We start from the raw sequence: 14275 nt of genomic DNA, 5'->3' as shown, positions 1-14275 counted from the left end.
TTTTCAAATATATCATTTGTATTTACATTGACAAACTGTCGAAAACTTAGAATGAATATTACAAACTTAGTTTTAATCCAGTGCATGCCATATCGAGAAACATTTATATTGTACGTGTTTTAATATTATCGGATTTCACATTCTATTGCATTATATTAGCGATTATATTAAAGAATGCATTAACACAAAGTCGCTAAGATCGGATAAAAGCGAGCTTAAGTAATATATATTTAATTTTAATGTATTTCAATTGGTTATCCAAATTACAAGTATTTGATTCCCAGGGTTCCATTTTTCACGTGACTTTCGCTGGTACAGCGGTAAGTCTACGGATTTACAACTTTAAAATCAGCGGTTCGATTCAACTCGGTGGGTTCAGCCTCATGTGGCTTTGCTATAAGAAAGACACAAACAAACACACAATTTTTCCGCAACTCCAGTTTATAATATTATTTTAACTCCATAACAATAAAAATGGCAGAAAAAAATAGACACACGTTTTATATTTTAGTACAATTAATATTTTTATATATTATGTGGCCAGGTGGGTTAAGGCGTTCGACTCGTAATCTGAGGGTCGCGGGTTCGAATCAGGTCGCACCAAACACACTCGCCCTTTCAGCCGTGGGGGCGTTATAAAGTGATGGTCAATCCCACTATTGGTTGGTAAAAGAGTAACCCAGGAGTTAGTGGTGGGTGGTGATGACTAGCTGCCTTCCCTCTAGTTTTATACTGCTAAATTAGGGACGGCTAGCGCAGATAGCCCTCGAGTAGCTTTTGGCGAAATTAAAAAAAACAAACAAACTTTATACTATATATCTACAAAAGATTGCACACTACACTTAAATAGAATAAGTCAGTCATTTTCGAATTAAATGAAATACGGAAAATAAAAAATGGGTAATTTTATATTAAATCCTAAATCAAAACGTAATTTATTCGTCTGGTCCCAAAGTTAATATATGGCGATTAAATGACGTCATATGTGTAATTGCATTTGCTAACGCAATTTATTTAAATTAAGGTTTTTAGTATTAAAAACTAAGTGCCCACAGATTTCTGTTCAAACTTTCCTTTCTGCATCGACTTAGCCTAGACATTTCTTCATCAATGTTTATATACATATATATATATATATATATATATATAATTACCACAGGCACTTATTAATGAATTACCACTGTGCAACAGACTCGCCAATTACTTATTTATTGCATAAAAACGAAAAATAAAATGTGGAAGGCAGTGTTTTTATATTTTTAAAGTTAACTAGAAAATAAGTTGAATTATTTTGTTTAAGAAAATGTTTGTTTCTTTCTTGAATTGTGTGAAAAAATATTCAAGAGCTATCTTCTCTAGTTGTCCTTAACCCCTAACGGCGGCCATCATCGAGTGATGCTGCTCTCTATAACATTCCCGCGCTGTTCAAGGGGTAATTAAGAAGTGATCGATTACTGTTAAGATAATGTAATCGAATCATTGAATTGATTGACATATTATAATACCACTACATTTAAAAGGGCAAACACATTCGATGATAGGGTTCGAACCCACAGTTTGCGAGCCAAACTATCAAGCCATGGCAGGCTTGTTGAATCTATACATGTTGGTCGAAAGTACATGTAATCAAATACAGTTTTAGATTGGGCTATACAGTTTTAGCCCGTTGGTACTCCTTTTTAGGGGGCTTCACCATATAGATAAGGACCCCCCCAGCCCAACTTAAAAATGTCTGCCAAGTTTGGCTGTGAGAAGAGTTTGTAGACAAATAAACATGCGAAATCAACTAACATAGGACACACATTAAAAGCATCGAATAAAGAATATGTGCAAAGGACTTTTGGAAAGATCAGATTTATATATTTTTTCGCTTTTATATTTTTCTGAACAACTATATCTTATCATCATCACCATTAACTATAATAAATTTATTTTTTTCATTTTTTTCTCTCCGGTTTTTGGAACAATCATACACAAGTGTCCACATCCATCTTGGGCACATAATAAGAAGCCCTCCAAGAATTATTAGCAAGAGGGGCCAGTATAATACAGTTGTGTCAGTCCAGTACTTTTAACAATTAAATCATCACCTTAATAGCGGTATTGTGAACATAATCAATCCTTTGGATTGATTGATAAGTCTTACACTTTGCACATGAGTTGCACTTGGATGTATAAAAGAACAACAACAAAAATAGTTATGATACCTAAAGGAAAGACCACCCGTTAGTACAGCGGTAAGTCTACGGAGTTACAACGCTAAAATAAGAGGTTTGATTTCCCTCGGTGGACTCAGCAGATAGCACTATGTGGCTTTGCTATAGGAAAACACATACCAAAAGGAAAACTGTTTCCAGTCAAGAGATCATTATACGGTCCTGTAGATTTAGGGCTCATAAGCAGTTTACACAAAGTTGCTTTGAAATCTTTGGAAATTGACAGAACACAATTAAAAAAAAACCCGTCCCTATTGGCTGAGATCGTTTTTAAAACAGTAACTCTACTGCATCCCTTGTGAAAGGGCAACACCTAAGAGGTTTGTTTACTCTTTTCTCCATTAATGGGGATGATCTGATAGATAACCAGGGTAATCAAACGGCAAATCTTCCTAATGGTGTTTGCTTTGAGTAAAGCCTCCATGTGCTGGAAACTTTTATAATTAGTGACTTATGTGGAGTGGTAGAAAATAAATCAAACCATGCTGTGGTCATCTAGTTTCAAGATGATAATCAAACATACGTCAGGAAGTAAGTAAATGGACAGTGTTGTACCGACAATGAAAAATTTGGAAAGAAAGGGGAGGGCAGAGCCTTATCTCCACCTTAAGCCTTGGATGCACGATGGGTTATTTATCATTAATCTTCATTTCCAAATTCCTGTGGATATAAAGGGATTTCATGTGCAAATTATTTCAAGGACCTTGGTGCAATAGCCACTTCTTGGAATTATCCACTTAACTTTATGTATTCTGGTATTAGAGTGCTTAACATGTAATATGCGGGTTCGAATTCCCATATCCGAGCCCTTTCATTATAAAATGTGAAGGCCTTTCAAATGAAGGCGTTATAACGTCACGGTAAATCCCATTATTTGTTCGTAAACTAGTAGCCCAAAAATTGGCGGTGGATGATGTTAATTAGTTACCTTCCATCTAGTCTATCACTGATAAATTAGGAGCGGCTAGCGCAGATAGATCTCGAAATTCAAAAGACACCAAACCAAATATAATCTTATTGACAATTCTGAGAACATTTGAAACGATTGTTAGAAAGGTTAAGCGTTAGACGTTGGTTATTCATCAATTTTTGTTTTAGTTTTCTTAGCTCAAAAATGAAATTAACAAAGTTTCCATATGCAATGAATAAAATCGTTCAGGAGACAGAACTGTTACGTGTGTTTGTTTTGTTTGAATTTCGCGCAAAGCTACACAAGAGCTATTTGCGCCAGCCGTCTCTAATTTAGCAGTGTAATACTAAAGGGAAGGCAGCTAGTCATCACCACTTACCGCTAACTCTTGGGCTATTCTTTTACCAACGAACAGTAGGATTAACCATCACATTATAACGCCCCCACGGCTGCCTTCCCTTTAGTATTACACTGCTAAATTAGAGACGGCTAGCGCAGATAGCTCTTGTGTAGCTTTGCGCAAAATTCAAACAAAACAAACACACGTAACAGTTCTGTCTCCTGAACGATTTTATTCATTGCATATGGAAACTTTGTTAATTTCATTTTTTGAGCTATAAAACAACAACTTCTGTTAAGCTTCAAGAACTTTTCAAATCATTTAGTTTTACGTTTTAAAATTCTTGTTTTTATACTAATTATAAATCAATGGATAGATATAATATGTTTATCTCCAATGAATGCAATGTTAAGTGCACTAGTTTGAAACATAAATTAGGCTGTTTTGTTTGTTTTTTGGAATTTCGCACAAAGCTACTCGAGGGCTATCTGTGCTAGCCGTCCCTAATTTAGCAGTGGAAGACTAGAGGGAAGGCAGCTGGTCATCACCACCCACCGCCAACTCTTGGGCTACTCTTTTACCAACGAATAGTGGGATTGACCGTCACATTATACGCCCCCACGGCTGGGAGGGCGAGCATGTTTAGCGCGACTCGGGCGCGAACCCGCGACCCTCGGATTACGAGTCGCACGCCTTACGCGTTTGGCCATGCCAAGCCCATAAATTAGGCCTGAGTTATCTTAATAAAATTTGCAGCCTTCAGTGTTACTGATAATGTGATTTAGCGTATAAATATGCACAGTTTTAAGTATTTTTTATGTATTTTTTAAATTTTGTTTTCGAATTTAATGTTGTTGCATTTTATTTGTCAAGTTCGATTATTTTTCTAAAACATTTGCTACGTTAATATAGTTGAATGACACTTTTGGCTATAAAATTATTATTTATAAATGCGTAGAAAGAGTGATTTTTAAAAATTTGATATTAAACTTTATCTTTACGATCACAATGAATTGATTAGTTTATTTCAATAAGCCTCAATGGCGTATCGCATTTTTTTTGTTTAATAACCCGAGTGTTGTTGTTTGTTTGAACTATCAAGCGTTTTCCACAAAAGAATGAAATATCAAACAAGGTTCAGACGATAAATTTTGACGATGTATTTTGTTTTGCAGGTATATTTCTACGTATTATGTTGAAAAAGTGAAAATTGTAAAGTAAGAAGTGATTCTTTTTAATATCTTCGTAGCGCATGCATATGCTTAGTAAACTATTCAATAAACAAGTTTCAAAATGCACCTAGTGTTTAGATTTTAAATAAAAAGTTGTTGCTACACAAATGTGGTGCTAAAATTAAAACTTGAAACTGTTTTTTGGAAAAGTTTATGCATATATGAAAGTGCAAGTGTTAAGCATGCTGAACGTTCCGGTAAATGTTTTATATCTCCTGGTGTTAGCATGCAGTAGTGCTGCTACCTAGTGTTATTTTTAGTGATGCCTTGAGTTGTGGAAATATTGGTAGTTCTGCATGGTACGGTAGTTGATAGTATTTGAGGAATGTTCATGGTAATCTAACTGTTGTGAATAAATGTGTTATTATATTTATTTGTGTAGTTAAGAAAAGTTATGATAATGAATGTTTTGAACAACAGTGTGTGTCAAAGGTAATCGACGTGTAATTTAACTTGTGGTCTGCTGTACTCGAAGCAGTTTGTACTCTTAACGTATTATGATAGGGGCTACAATAACAAAACTTATGAAGGCTCGTCTTTTTATTTATTTGTGGAAACTAAATTTAGAAATTTTTATCAAAGTCTTGTAACCTCGTTCACGGTTTTGTTAACATTAACAGTTTTGCTCTTCAAGTCAAATTTTGTTTTGTTTTTATTAAAATGTGCTAACCCAATTAATACAAGTGTGTTTGAAGTTGATTCATTTCAATATATACAAAAATATATTTGATAATATTATTGCTTCATAGAAATAAGTGATAATGTAAACCATAGTTTTTTGAAACAGGCTTGTTTGATTATCTGATTAGTGATAGAACCAGAAGGATACCATTGGTAGTATAAAATTTATAATGAAACTTGGTGAGATAAACTTTTTTCACATTATTTTTAACTTGGTAACATAGCCACAAGAAAAATATCTAAACCAAAGTTTAATATTTAAAAATAAGTGCATAATCGATGATTTCATTAAACAGATAAATAACATGTAATAATATACATTTTTCGTTCATTTTACGCAACAAAGCTGGAATGTTGCGAACATTTTCGAAAATTTTAGTTTAAGAAAGTATATCACAAAGATTAGTTTTATTGCTTTATATTATAATGGTTAAGTCAATGGTAGGTTTATGGACTTGCAACACTGAACTCCGGGGCTCGATTCCCCAATGTGGACAGATCGCAGATAGAAGTCGCGCTTGAAACCAACAATATGTTCATATAAACATACGTTCAAAATATCGCTAATGGTGCAGTTTCAATAACCTTATTCCAAAAGTTGTGGTGTAAAAAATATTATTTAACTTATTGCTATATTTTCCCAACATTTTATTTTAGTAGGAGTATTTTGAAAACATTCAGTGTTGCATATAATTGGTGAGCGTAGGAATTGTTTGTTCTACGTTATACTAATTAGTTATTATTTATATAACATACAAAGTGTTTTAGGTTTCTATTTACTTTTGTTAGAAGATAAAAACTGAGTTTTGATTTTTTTAGTTTGTAGAAAAGAATGTGAGATATAAATAAATTACATTTTGTTTTGTTTTGCCAATTTTAGAAAATAACATTTTTTTCCCCATAATTGTTTACTTTTTCAGTCCAGTATCTTCTTATTACCAAAGCCAACTGGCCCAGAAAGACTACGTGTGTAGCATGGAAGAAGACAATGGAATGCACACCTGTGACAAGCTGCCTCCATATCGATATCAAGACATGATATGTAATGCTTCTATTCAATCTAAAAGCAGTAACACTCCCACAAACTCATCATGTGTGAACTGGAATCAGTACTATACAATTTGTCGTGCAGGTGATAAAAATCCATTTCGGGGAGCCATATCATTTGATAATATAGGATTAGCATGGGTAGCTATATTTTTGGTAGGTGTTTTATACAGTGGTGCACTGATAATTTATTATGAAATTGTAACGTGTTTTGACCTAAGCAGATATATTTGTCTTTAAGTTTACTAATATTTTAAATTAACCAGGTATGTATATCTTCTGTTTTGAAGTATTGTTAATATTTTGAACAGTATTGATACTATAAAGTAAGCCTACAAGGTAATATCTGTGTAGAAGAAGGTCAAATATTCTTTAGATGACAGTTGGTCATTCAGCATAAAATCTATAATAACTTGCAAAAAAAACACAACTAAAGTAGACCTGAAGAAGTCACTATGGTACTCATTATAATTATTGAGGATGGTAGTAAATATTCCATGCTGGTAGGGTTCACTCAATGAAACAAAACACCCTTGAGTCCCCAACCCAGTATCATTAACCAACAACCTACCTTCAGGCTAGCATCACAGACACAAACACATCATATCAGACTAACCACTCAGTCAAGCATATATAGAACTATATTTGATTCTGTATGTGCTTCATGGGTGGAGTGGCTTTTACAGTCAATTGTATACCAGTATAATTAAACTGATGTTTAAAATAAGAAAAAAGCTGTCCTGCTCAAGGCTTGAACCCAGGATTCATGATTCATACTGGTGTTTTGATACCAAAGTTGTAGCAAGTGACCCACCAGATTTAACCTCAATTCTATTACATGTTATTATAGATATTTAGCTGTTACTTTGTATGTGTTATCCAGCAGAAATGTGGTTATCCCTTACGTTAAAAGCATAGAAATCTTGTGTTAGATAGACTGAGTACTCTTGATATTTAATTATGATGTGACTGGTCAAGAGCTAGATTTGACATTTAGGCTACCATCTCTTGTTTGTTTTGTTTACATCATTCACCACCAGGGGAAGGGTTTTTTTATTGCACTACATTCAGTAGGTTTAGGTTTTTGTTTTTAGTAACACCTAATGTTAATGAACTATTGCAAAATCAGTGATTTACCATATAAAATACATATGGATCTCCATATAATTCATGCTATTTGTGACTGTTTAAGGAAAACAATTTATGGACCCACAAGTATTTTAGGACATAAATAGCTTAGAAAAATGTTTATATGGCTGATACTCCATTGGTTGTTTTAAGTTAAATCATGCTTCAGTGTTGTTAATATTTTCAGGTAAAGCAGAGAAATGAAGTATCCAAGCACAATTAGTGAAATCAGTGTCTTTTTCCCTTTGTCTGTCTTGCATTCTTTGAACCCTTTAACTATCAATTTTTTTTAAACAAGGTTTGTTTGTGTTTTTACAGGGAATGTTGGAAACATTTCTAAAATCTTTCCTTAAAATTGCTTAACTTGTATCAAACCATAAATATAAATCTGAATTATTATTAATTATTTTGTGTGATTAGATTGTTGCTTTAATTTTTACATATTGCAATCTAATCTGGCACTGAAGAAAACATCTGTATTTGTTTCAATAACTACAATGTTCCTTCTCCTTGACTACTGTAGGTAATTAGCTTAGAAGGCTGGACAGATATAATGTATTATGTTCAAGATGCTCACTCATTTTGGGATTGGATATACTTTATGTTACTTATTGTGGTAAGCTGTTTTTCATGTTGTTCTATTACATGAATAACTTTGGTTAGATTTTTGAAAAGATCAAGTAAAACTGTTTAACTGTTTAACAATTTGTCTAGTTATAACAGAGAATTTCTGGGATCCTTCATTTACAGTTTAAATTAATCTCAGACTTCAACATAGACACTGTTTTAAAGTGTGCACGTACTGATGTAATATGCATAATTGAGTTAAACTATTAGTTGAAAAAACTGGTAAGTGAAAAGAGACTGAGATTAGGACTTGAACCCCAATATTGTGACTAATAAGGACATATCTCTGTTGCTGAGCCAGCCAAGAGTACAAGCCTGTTCACCCATAAGGCTTCTTACTGGGAGTTTAATTACCATATTATCTTGTGATCAAGTGGTTAGTTAGAAGGAGATCCTGGGTTCAAGTCCCAGTCCAGAAGTCTATTTTTCACTTATTGGCTTTCTCATGTAAGGATTTTATGTTCCAAATTGCCCTTTTAGGGCATTAAACTAATGAATTTGAACATTTTTTTTCTTCCACCAAATGCATTTCATGAACTACATTTTTTACCTTTGGCATCATAGATCAGTTTGAACCATTTAGTTTTTCCATTACTTTTGTGCTCTAGTGTACATGAGGCATTTATTCTGATGTTCATCTAAGTACTTGTTATAACAGTTTCAAGTTTCAGAGGAATCTGTGAACTCTATACTTAAAGTAACATTATTAACACAGGATGATTTAAGTGTTAATATTACATGTTTGAACAGTAAAAAAATTGTTGAATGTTCTATAACAGAAAGTTTTGTGTTAGCTATTTGAAATTTTCTTTACATTAATACAGATGTTACATTTTTAGGTTGGATCATTTTTCATGATCAATCTCTGTCTTGTTGTGATTGCAACACAATTTTCCGAAACAAAAAAAAGAGAATTGAAGAGAATGAAACAGGAACGTGCTCGCTTTCAATCAACTAGTACTCTTGCTAATACTAGTGCATCAGAACAACCACTTAGCTGCTACACAGAAATGGTAAAATATCTAGCTCATCTTGGACGTCGTGCCAGACGGAGATTTCTACAGTGGTACAAGCAGATGCGTCGGAAACACGGTAAAGAAGAATTGCCTCATTTGACTTCATTACAGAGAAGGCATCAAAGGCCTCCTTTACAACCAGTACAGAGTTTGCTGAAGCATCGTGAATCCTGTTACAATATTTCAAATAATAATACTTTTGATTCTAATAATTCCAATTCTAACTCTTGTGTGCACATGCCCCAAACACCTGAAAATTCTGTTGTGTGGTCTCCCTGTGAATCATCTGTGGCTCCATGTGCCAGTCCAGAGGTCTCAGACATTGATCCCACATCATCACCAAGAAGACCAAGCATGCTCAAAGTACCAAGCAATCTTTGCAGTCCAGAAAATTCCTCCATAAGTGAAATTCCCATTTCTATTGAGTGCCAAGGTAAAGTTATTGTAAACAAGTTTTTTCTATTTTTCAAAAATTTTCATTGATTCCTCCTCATAATGGTTTTTTACTTTTATGAATTGAAGTGCAGTTATTCCTTGTTGAAAAAAAACGACAGTATCTTATATTTGAAGTGATTACTACAATCTATGCTTAAAGTTCAACTTTTACATTGGTAGGATGGTTCCTGTTTGTAGTAAAACAAGTTATTGGAGACTTGTGATTATGCCCACTTACTACTGTTGAAATATAAGTATGAAGCCCAAGCTTTTATTTCAAATATCACTTCAACTTGCCACTGACTTGTACCACTTTTGGGAAATTCCATTTGTCATAAGCTACCTTGGAGACTGTACGAGGAAAATCAAAGGAAAAGACTGAGGTGCTTATTGTTATCAGGAGTTCATTATCAGTATGGTGTCCTCAATTGTTCTTTGCACACCACGTTGAACCTGTGTTCAACTAATTAAGGCTGCAACATAGTAACAATTGGGAAATCGAATGATAAATTAGGTTTCATATATTCCTCTTGTACTTCAAACAGTTTGTCTGCCGAATAATTAAAACCCAGTTACTAGTATCAGTGCTACATATTTATCAAATTCTGTATAAATATAGATTTACTATGATGAGTAAATGACCAGTAAAAACCCATAAATATATTTTATCTAACCTTTTTTGTGTTTTAATATCTAATTCTTTTCCCCTGCTGTTTAAACCCTTCATGAATGAAGGTAATAAACCTGTTGTGAAGATGCCATGTCTTGAAACCTCAAACTTAAGTTATTTTACACTCATGATCCCATACTGCAGCAGCATATTGGCTATAATTGTGAATTTACTATTCATATCTATGCAAAATGTGGCAAGCTTCTAGTAAGATGCACAAGTCTTGTTACACAGAAAAATTGGATATGTTACAAGAGTATTTGAACTCAAGAAATGTCTCTGACATGTAGGAGTGCAAGGTGGTGGTCATTTGAAGAAAAAAATATACTCCTGTCCATCTTACAGTTTGCATATTGCATATGCATAACCTATAGGACCTCCATAATGCAAACTGCAGTTGTTTTTTTTTTAGCTCTCCTGTGTATCATATTTGATGTTTACTCTCTCCAGTCTGTGGGGTAGAATATATAATTGATAGTTTTGATATCAGATTCATAATACTATGTTGAATGGTGCTCTGTAAAAAGTCTTGATATGGGCACTTTGATTCCCACCTGTGTTCATAGTGATAAAATATTTAAAACTATTTTTATTATGGAGCAAACATAATGTAGTTAAACTTGGAAAAATTGTAGATACTAATCCAAGCAAGATTTATTTAAACCTTGAAGTAGAGAAGCAAAACGTTAGAGAACTTAGTTGTTATTTTGAAAGTCTTTTAACAGAGAGCAAAGTTCTGACAATTATATAACATTTATTCTACAATTTATGGTTTATAAAAACAAGGATTTGAGGAAGGATTTATAAGTAAGAATCTGCATGTCAATTAGTTTGACTTCTGTTTGTAGCAAGGTAGAAGTCATTTGGAAAAGCATTTGAGAAACTATTATGTCTCTTTCATCTAACATGGTTTTAAAAAAAGCTTTGTTTTAATCCAACAACATGTTGAAGATTTTTTTTTTTCTGGACAGAAGTACTTATCCCAGATGCAGGGGTGTAGACAGCACTGTCGAGTGGGAGTGGGGTGTTTTTTGTTGTTTTCTTTCAAAAACATTTAAATCTCTCTCATGTATAAAGCATTTAAGAGACTTATGTGATTGCCAAGTGTTTATTTAAAAAAAACAACAACATAACAACAACAAAGGATAGTGGACCATTTAGTTGTTTTAGATGCCTCTGGTTATGACTCAGAAATGTGTTATGTGACTTCCAAGAACCTATTGATGAGGTGCCTAACAGGAGGTTAATTTGGTATACAGTGCTTATGGTGTTCATGGAAAAGTTAAGAATTGTATGTAAGATATCTTTAATAGTTGAGTGTTTTCTAACTAAGGAAATTGGACTAGTGGGTGCACTCCCAGGTTCCAGAACCTTTAATTTTAATTCACAATGTCAAAGATTTGAATAGGCCCTTGTACAATAACATTTACAAAAAGTCTCATTATAATTAGATATTGGGAAGAGCTAATTGTGTACAAAATTCTTTTACAGTAAAGAAACTGGTTACAGTTCTAGACATGTAGGTCCATAGGTAGTACTTTGCATGGTGAGGTAATTATTTCAGTATTTTTATTGTTTGAGAATATACATGCTGTTGCTGTGTTTTAAGTGCTCTGTCCTCTTGGGGAAATGAACCCTAACTTTTAGTGTTGTAAGTCCATAAACTCATCACCAGCCCACAGAGGATAAGTGTGTGTGTGTGTAATTATGTTTGTTTGTATGCTTGCAGAACCTGTACTGTCAGTTAAGAAGCAACAGTCTCTTCCTAAACAAGTGAGTCTACAAGTTACCAAGGAATCTTCCAACCCTTCTTGTGGCATGTCTCCCCTCACGTGTGCTGAACTGCTTGTTTTCACAGGAGCTCAGAGTGCTGCACTAGCAGCTAGTCTGGCCAGTAATTATGCTATGCAGAGGTTCTACTCAACTTTAAGAAAGGGTAAACAATATACTTGTTAGTATAGAAAGTTTTTTTTAATGTTATGAAGGCTGCAGATTATAACACAATTTTCAGTTTAATAGTTGGTTGATATAATACTTATTTCTCTGTATTTTATTCCAACACTAAAACATGCATATACCATCCAGATTATTCCCACATTATCATAATTATGTGATTATATTGTCACAAAAAGAAACTTCAGATGTATTCTATGTAATTGTATATATAGTTTACCTTCAACAGAAATAAGACAATTAGATTTCCCCATGTATATTTCAACTTAAATTTTCTAACTTGTAACCCAGAAGGTAATTCCACAAAAGAACTAGTCACTTCTAGTTCATAGCTGTTACTAGGAGCAGTGATGGCTATAACCCTAACAGCATTAACCCTAAATCCATTCTTTTTTAACCTAAGTTACTAAAATACAACCAATAATTTCTAAAAAGATTAATCATATATCTTAATAATTTATTTATAATTAACATTTATTAATAATTTGGCTATAAAATATAATTAAACAAGATCAAAAGTATACATATATAAAGTATAGAAATGTAATTACGGCATACAAAGCAACTGTGTTATCTTTCTTTGTTATGCAGACCTTTAAAATTTTCATTATGGCTGAAAATATTATCAACAGTGAGAATACTAAAATGATAAATCAGCACATTTTAACCAATCTAAGTTTTTGTTTTTTGCACAGAATTTGAATAATATATTATTAATATTCACTGTTGGGTTAATTTTTTTCTATGTAAATAGTTTGTTTTTCATCATAAGTTAAAGATAATTCTGGATTATTTTGCAACCTAACACAACAAAATAAAGCAGTTTTGATGTACTAAGCTTGTAGAACAATTTGTAATTGTTTTACCACTGAAACTTACATATATATATCACGTGATTGTTTCAGTCAAAGCAACTTGATGACTTTTTCTCTGACTGTGTATACATGGTATGGTTTTTATACAATAAGTTGACATATGTTGCTTTCTCTTCCCAGGAGAAAATCATCATTCAGCCCCTGTAATTCTTTGTGAACCGGAGATGGAGAAAGGAGGTCAGGTTAGTCATTCTGATTGTGTTTGGTCTGAGTCAGAAGAAGAATGTGATGATGCAGCATTGCAACATCGAAGAACTAAGAGCTTCTGTTACTGGTGGAAACCTCATCAGACTAAACTAAAGTGTTTTGTTGACCACAAGTACTTTCAAAGAGGAATTCTCACAGCAATTTTGATAAATACTCTGAGTATGGGTATTGAATATCACAACCAGGTAAATGTAATTTTAATTTTTTTTCATTCGTCTATTTGTTTATTTTGAATGTGAATTTTCTGTTTATTCAATGTATTAAGAAATAAATTTGAAACTTTGAAGTGTTGTCAAAGCTCAGCCATAGACGGGATTACAGAGAAGGTCGGAAAGAACAGTTGTTCTGTCCACTTTTTTGTGTGGGACGTACTACACGCACGATAATTGCAATGGTCAGTCTTAATTAAACAAAATAATATACATAAGTGTTGTTATTATTATAAGCATGCACAAAGTCTTTCTCCTATAATTTGAAGTGAGCTTTGAATCAACGAGTTAAAGCATTTTTTAACTTTGGAATTTTGCTCTCCTAATGCCCCTTGGTATTATATAAGTAGCTTGAGTCTTCTGAGCTCCACATGTGTGTTCTGCAGGATATAATTTGCTTTAGGCTTAAAAGTTCAGTTAATATGAGTTTAAACTTTGAAGTTATTGTTAAACAACAAATAATAAATGACAATTGGAAAATTCCATCGTAGCAATGGGACATAAAACATTCAATCTGTTCTTTTCCATACTGCTTTCTGAACTTATCGGTTTCTTTCTTATTTGTACTTTATTATGCATAAGATTATATTATTAACTAGTTATAGCTCCCAGTGAATTTAGAACAGGTTCTTTGTTATCCATTATAAGCACATCATGTGCTGACATTTATTTGTTTTCTTTTTTTATTCATCTTGCTAGTGATTGTGTTATGTACGCAAGTTTATTATA

General features: G+C 33.1%; 1 protein-coding gene across 1 annotated transcript in view; it reads left to right on the top strand.

The window, feature by feature from the left end:
* Positions 1–14275, top strand: part of LOC143255033 (voltage-dependent T-type calcium channel subunit alpha-1G-like) — a 226544-nt gene that overhangs the window by 147035 nt on the left and 65234 nt on the right. The window contains 6 exon segments of the mRNA XM_076510047.1: positions 4642–4683; positions 6300–6582; positions 8078–8170; positions 9021–9630; positions 12032–12238; positions 13251–13522. Of these exon segments, the coding sequence (XP_076366162.1) occupies positions 4642–4683; positions 6300–6582; positions 8078–8170; positions 9021–9630; positions 12032–12238; positions 13251–13522 (1507 nt within the window).

The sequence above is a fragment of the Tachypleus tridentatus genome, chromosome 7 (assembly GCF_004210375.1).
Source record: "Tachypleus tridentatus isolate NWPU-2018 chromosome 7, ASM421037v1, whole genome shotgun sequence".
NCBI classification, from domain to species: Eukaryota; Metazoa; Arthropoda; class Merostomata; order Xiphosura; family Limulidae; genus Tachypleus; species Tachypleus tridentatus.
The sequence above is the reverse complement of the archived record's forward strand: the minus strand, read 5'-3'. Positions and strand labels throughout refer to the sequence as shown.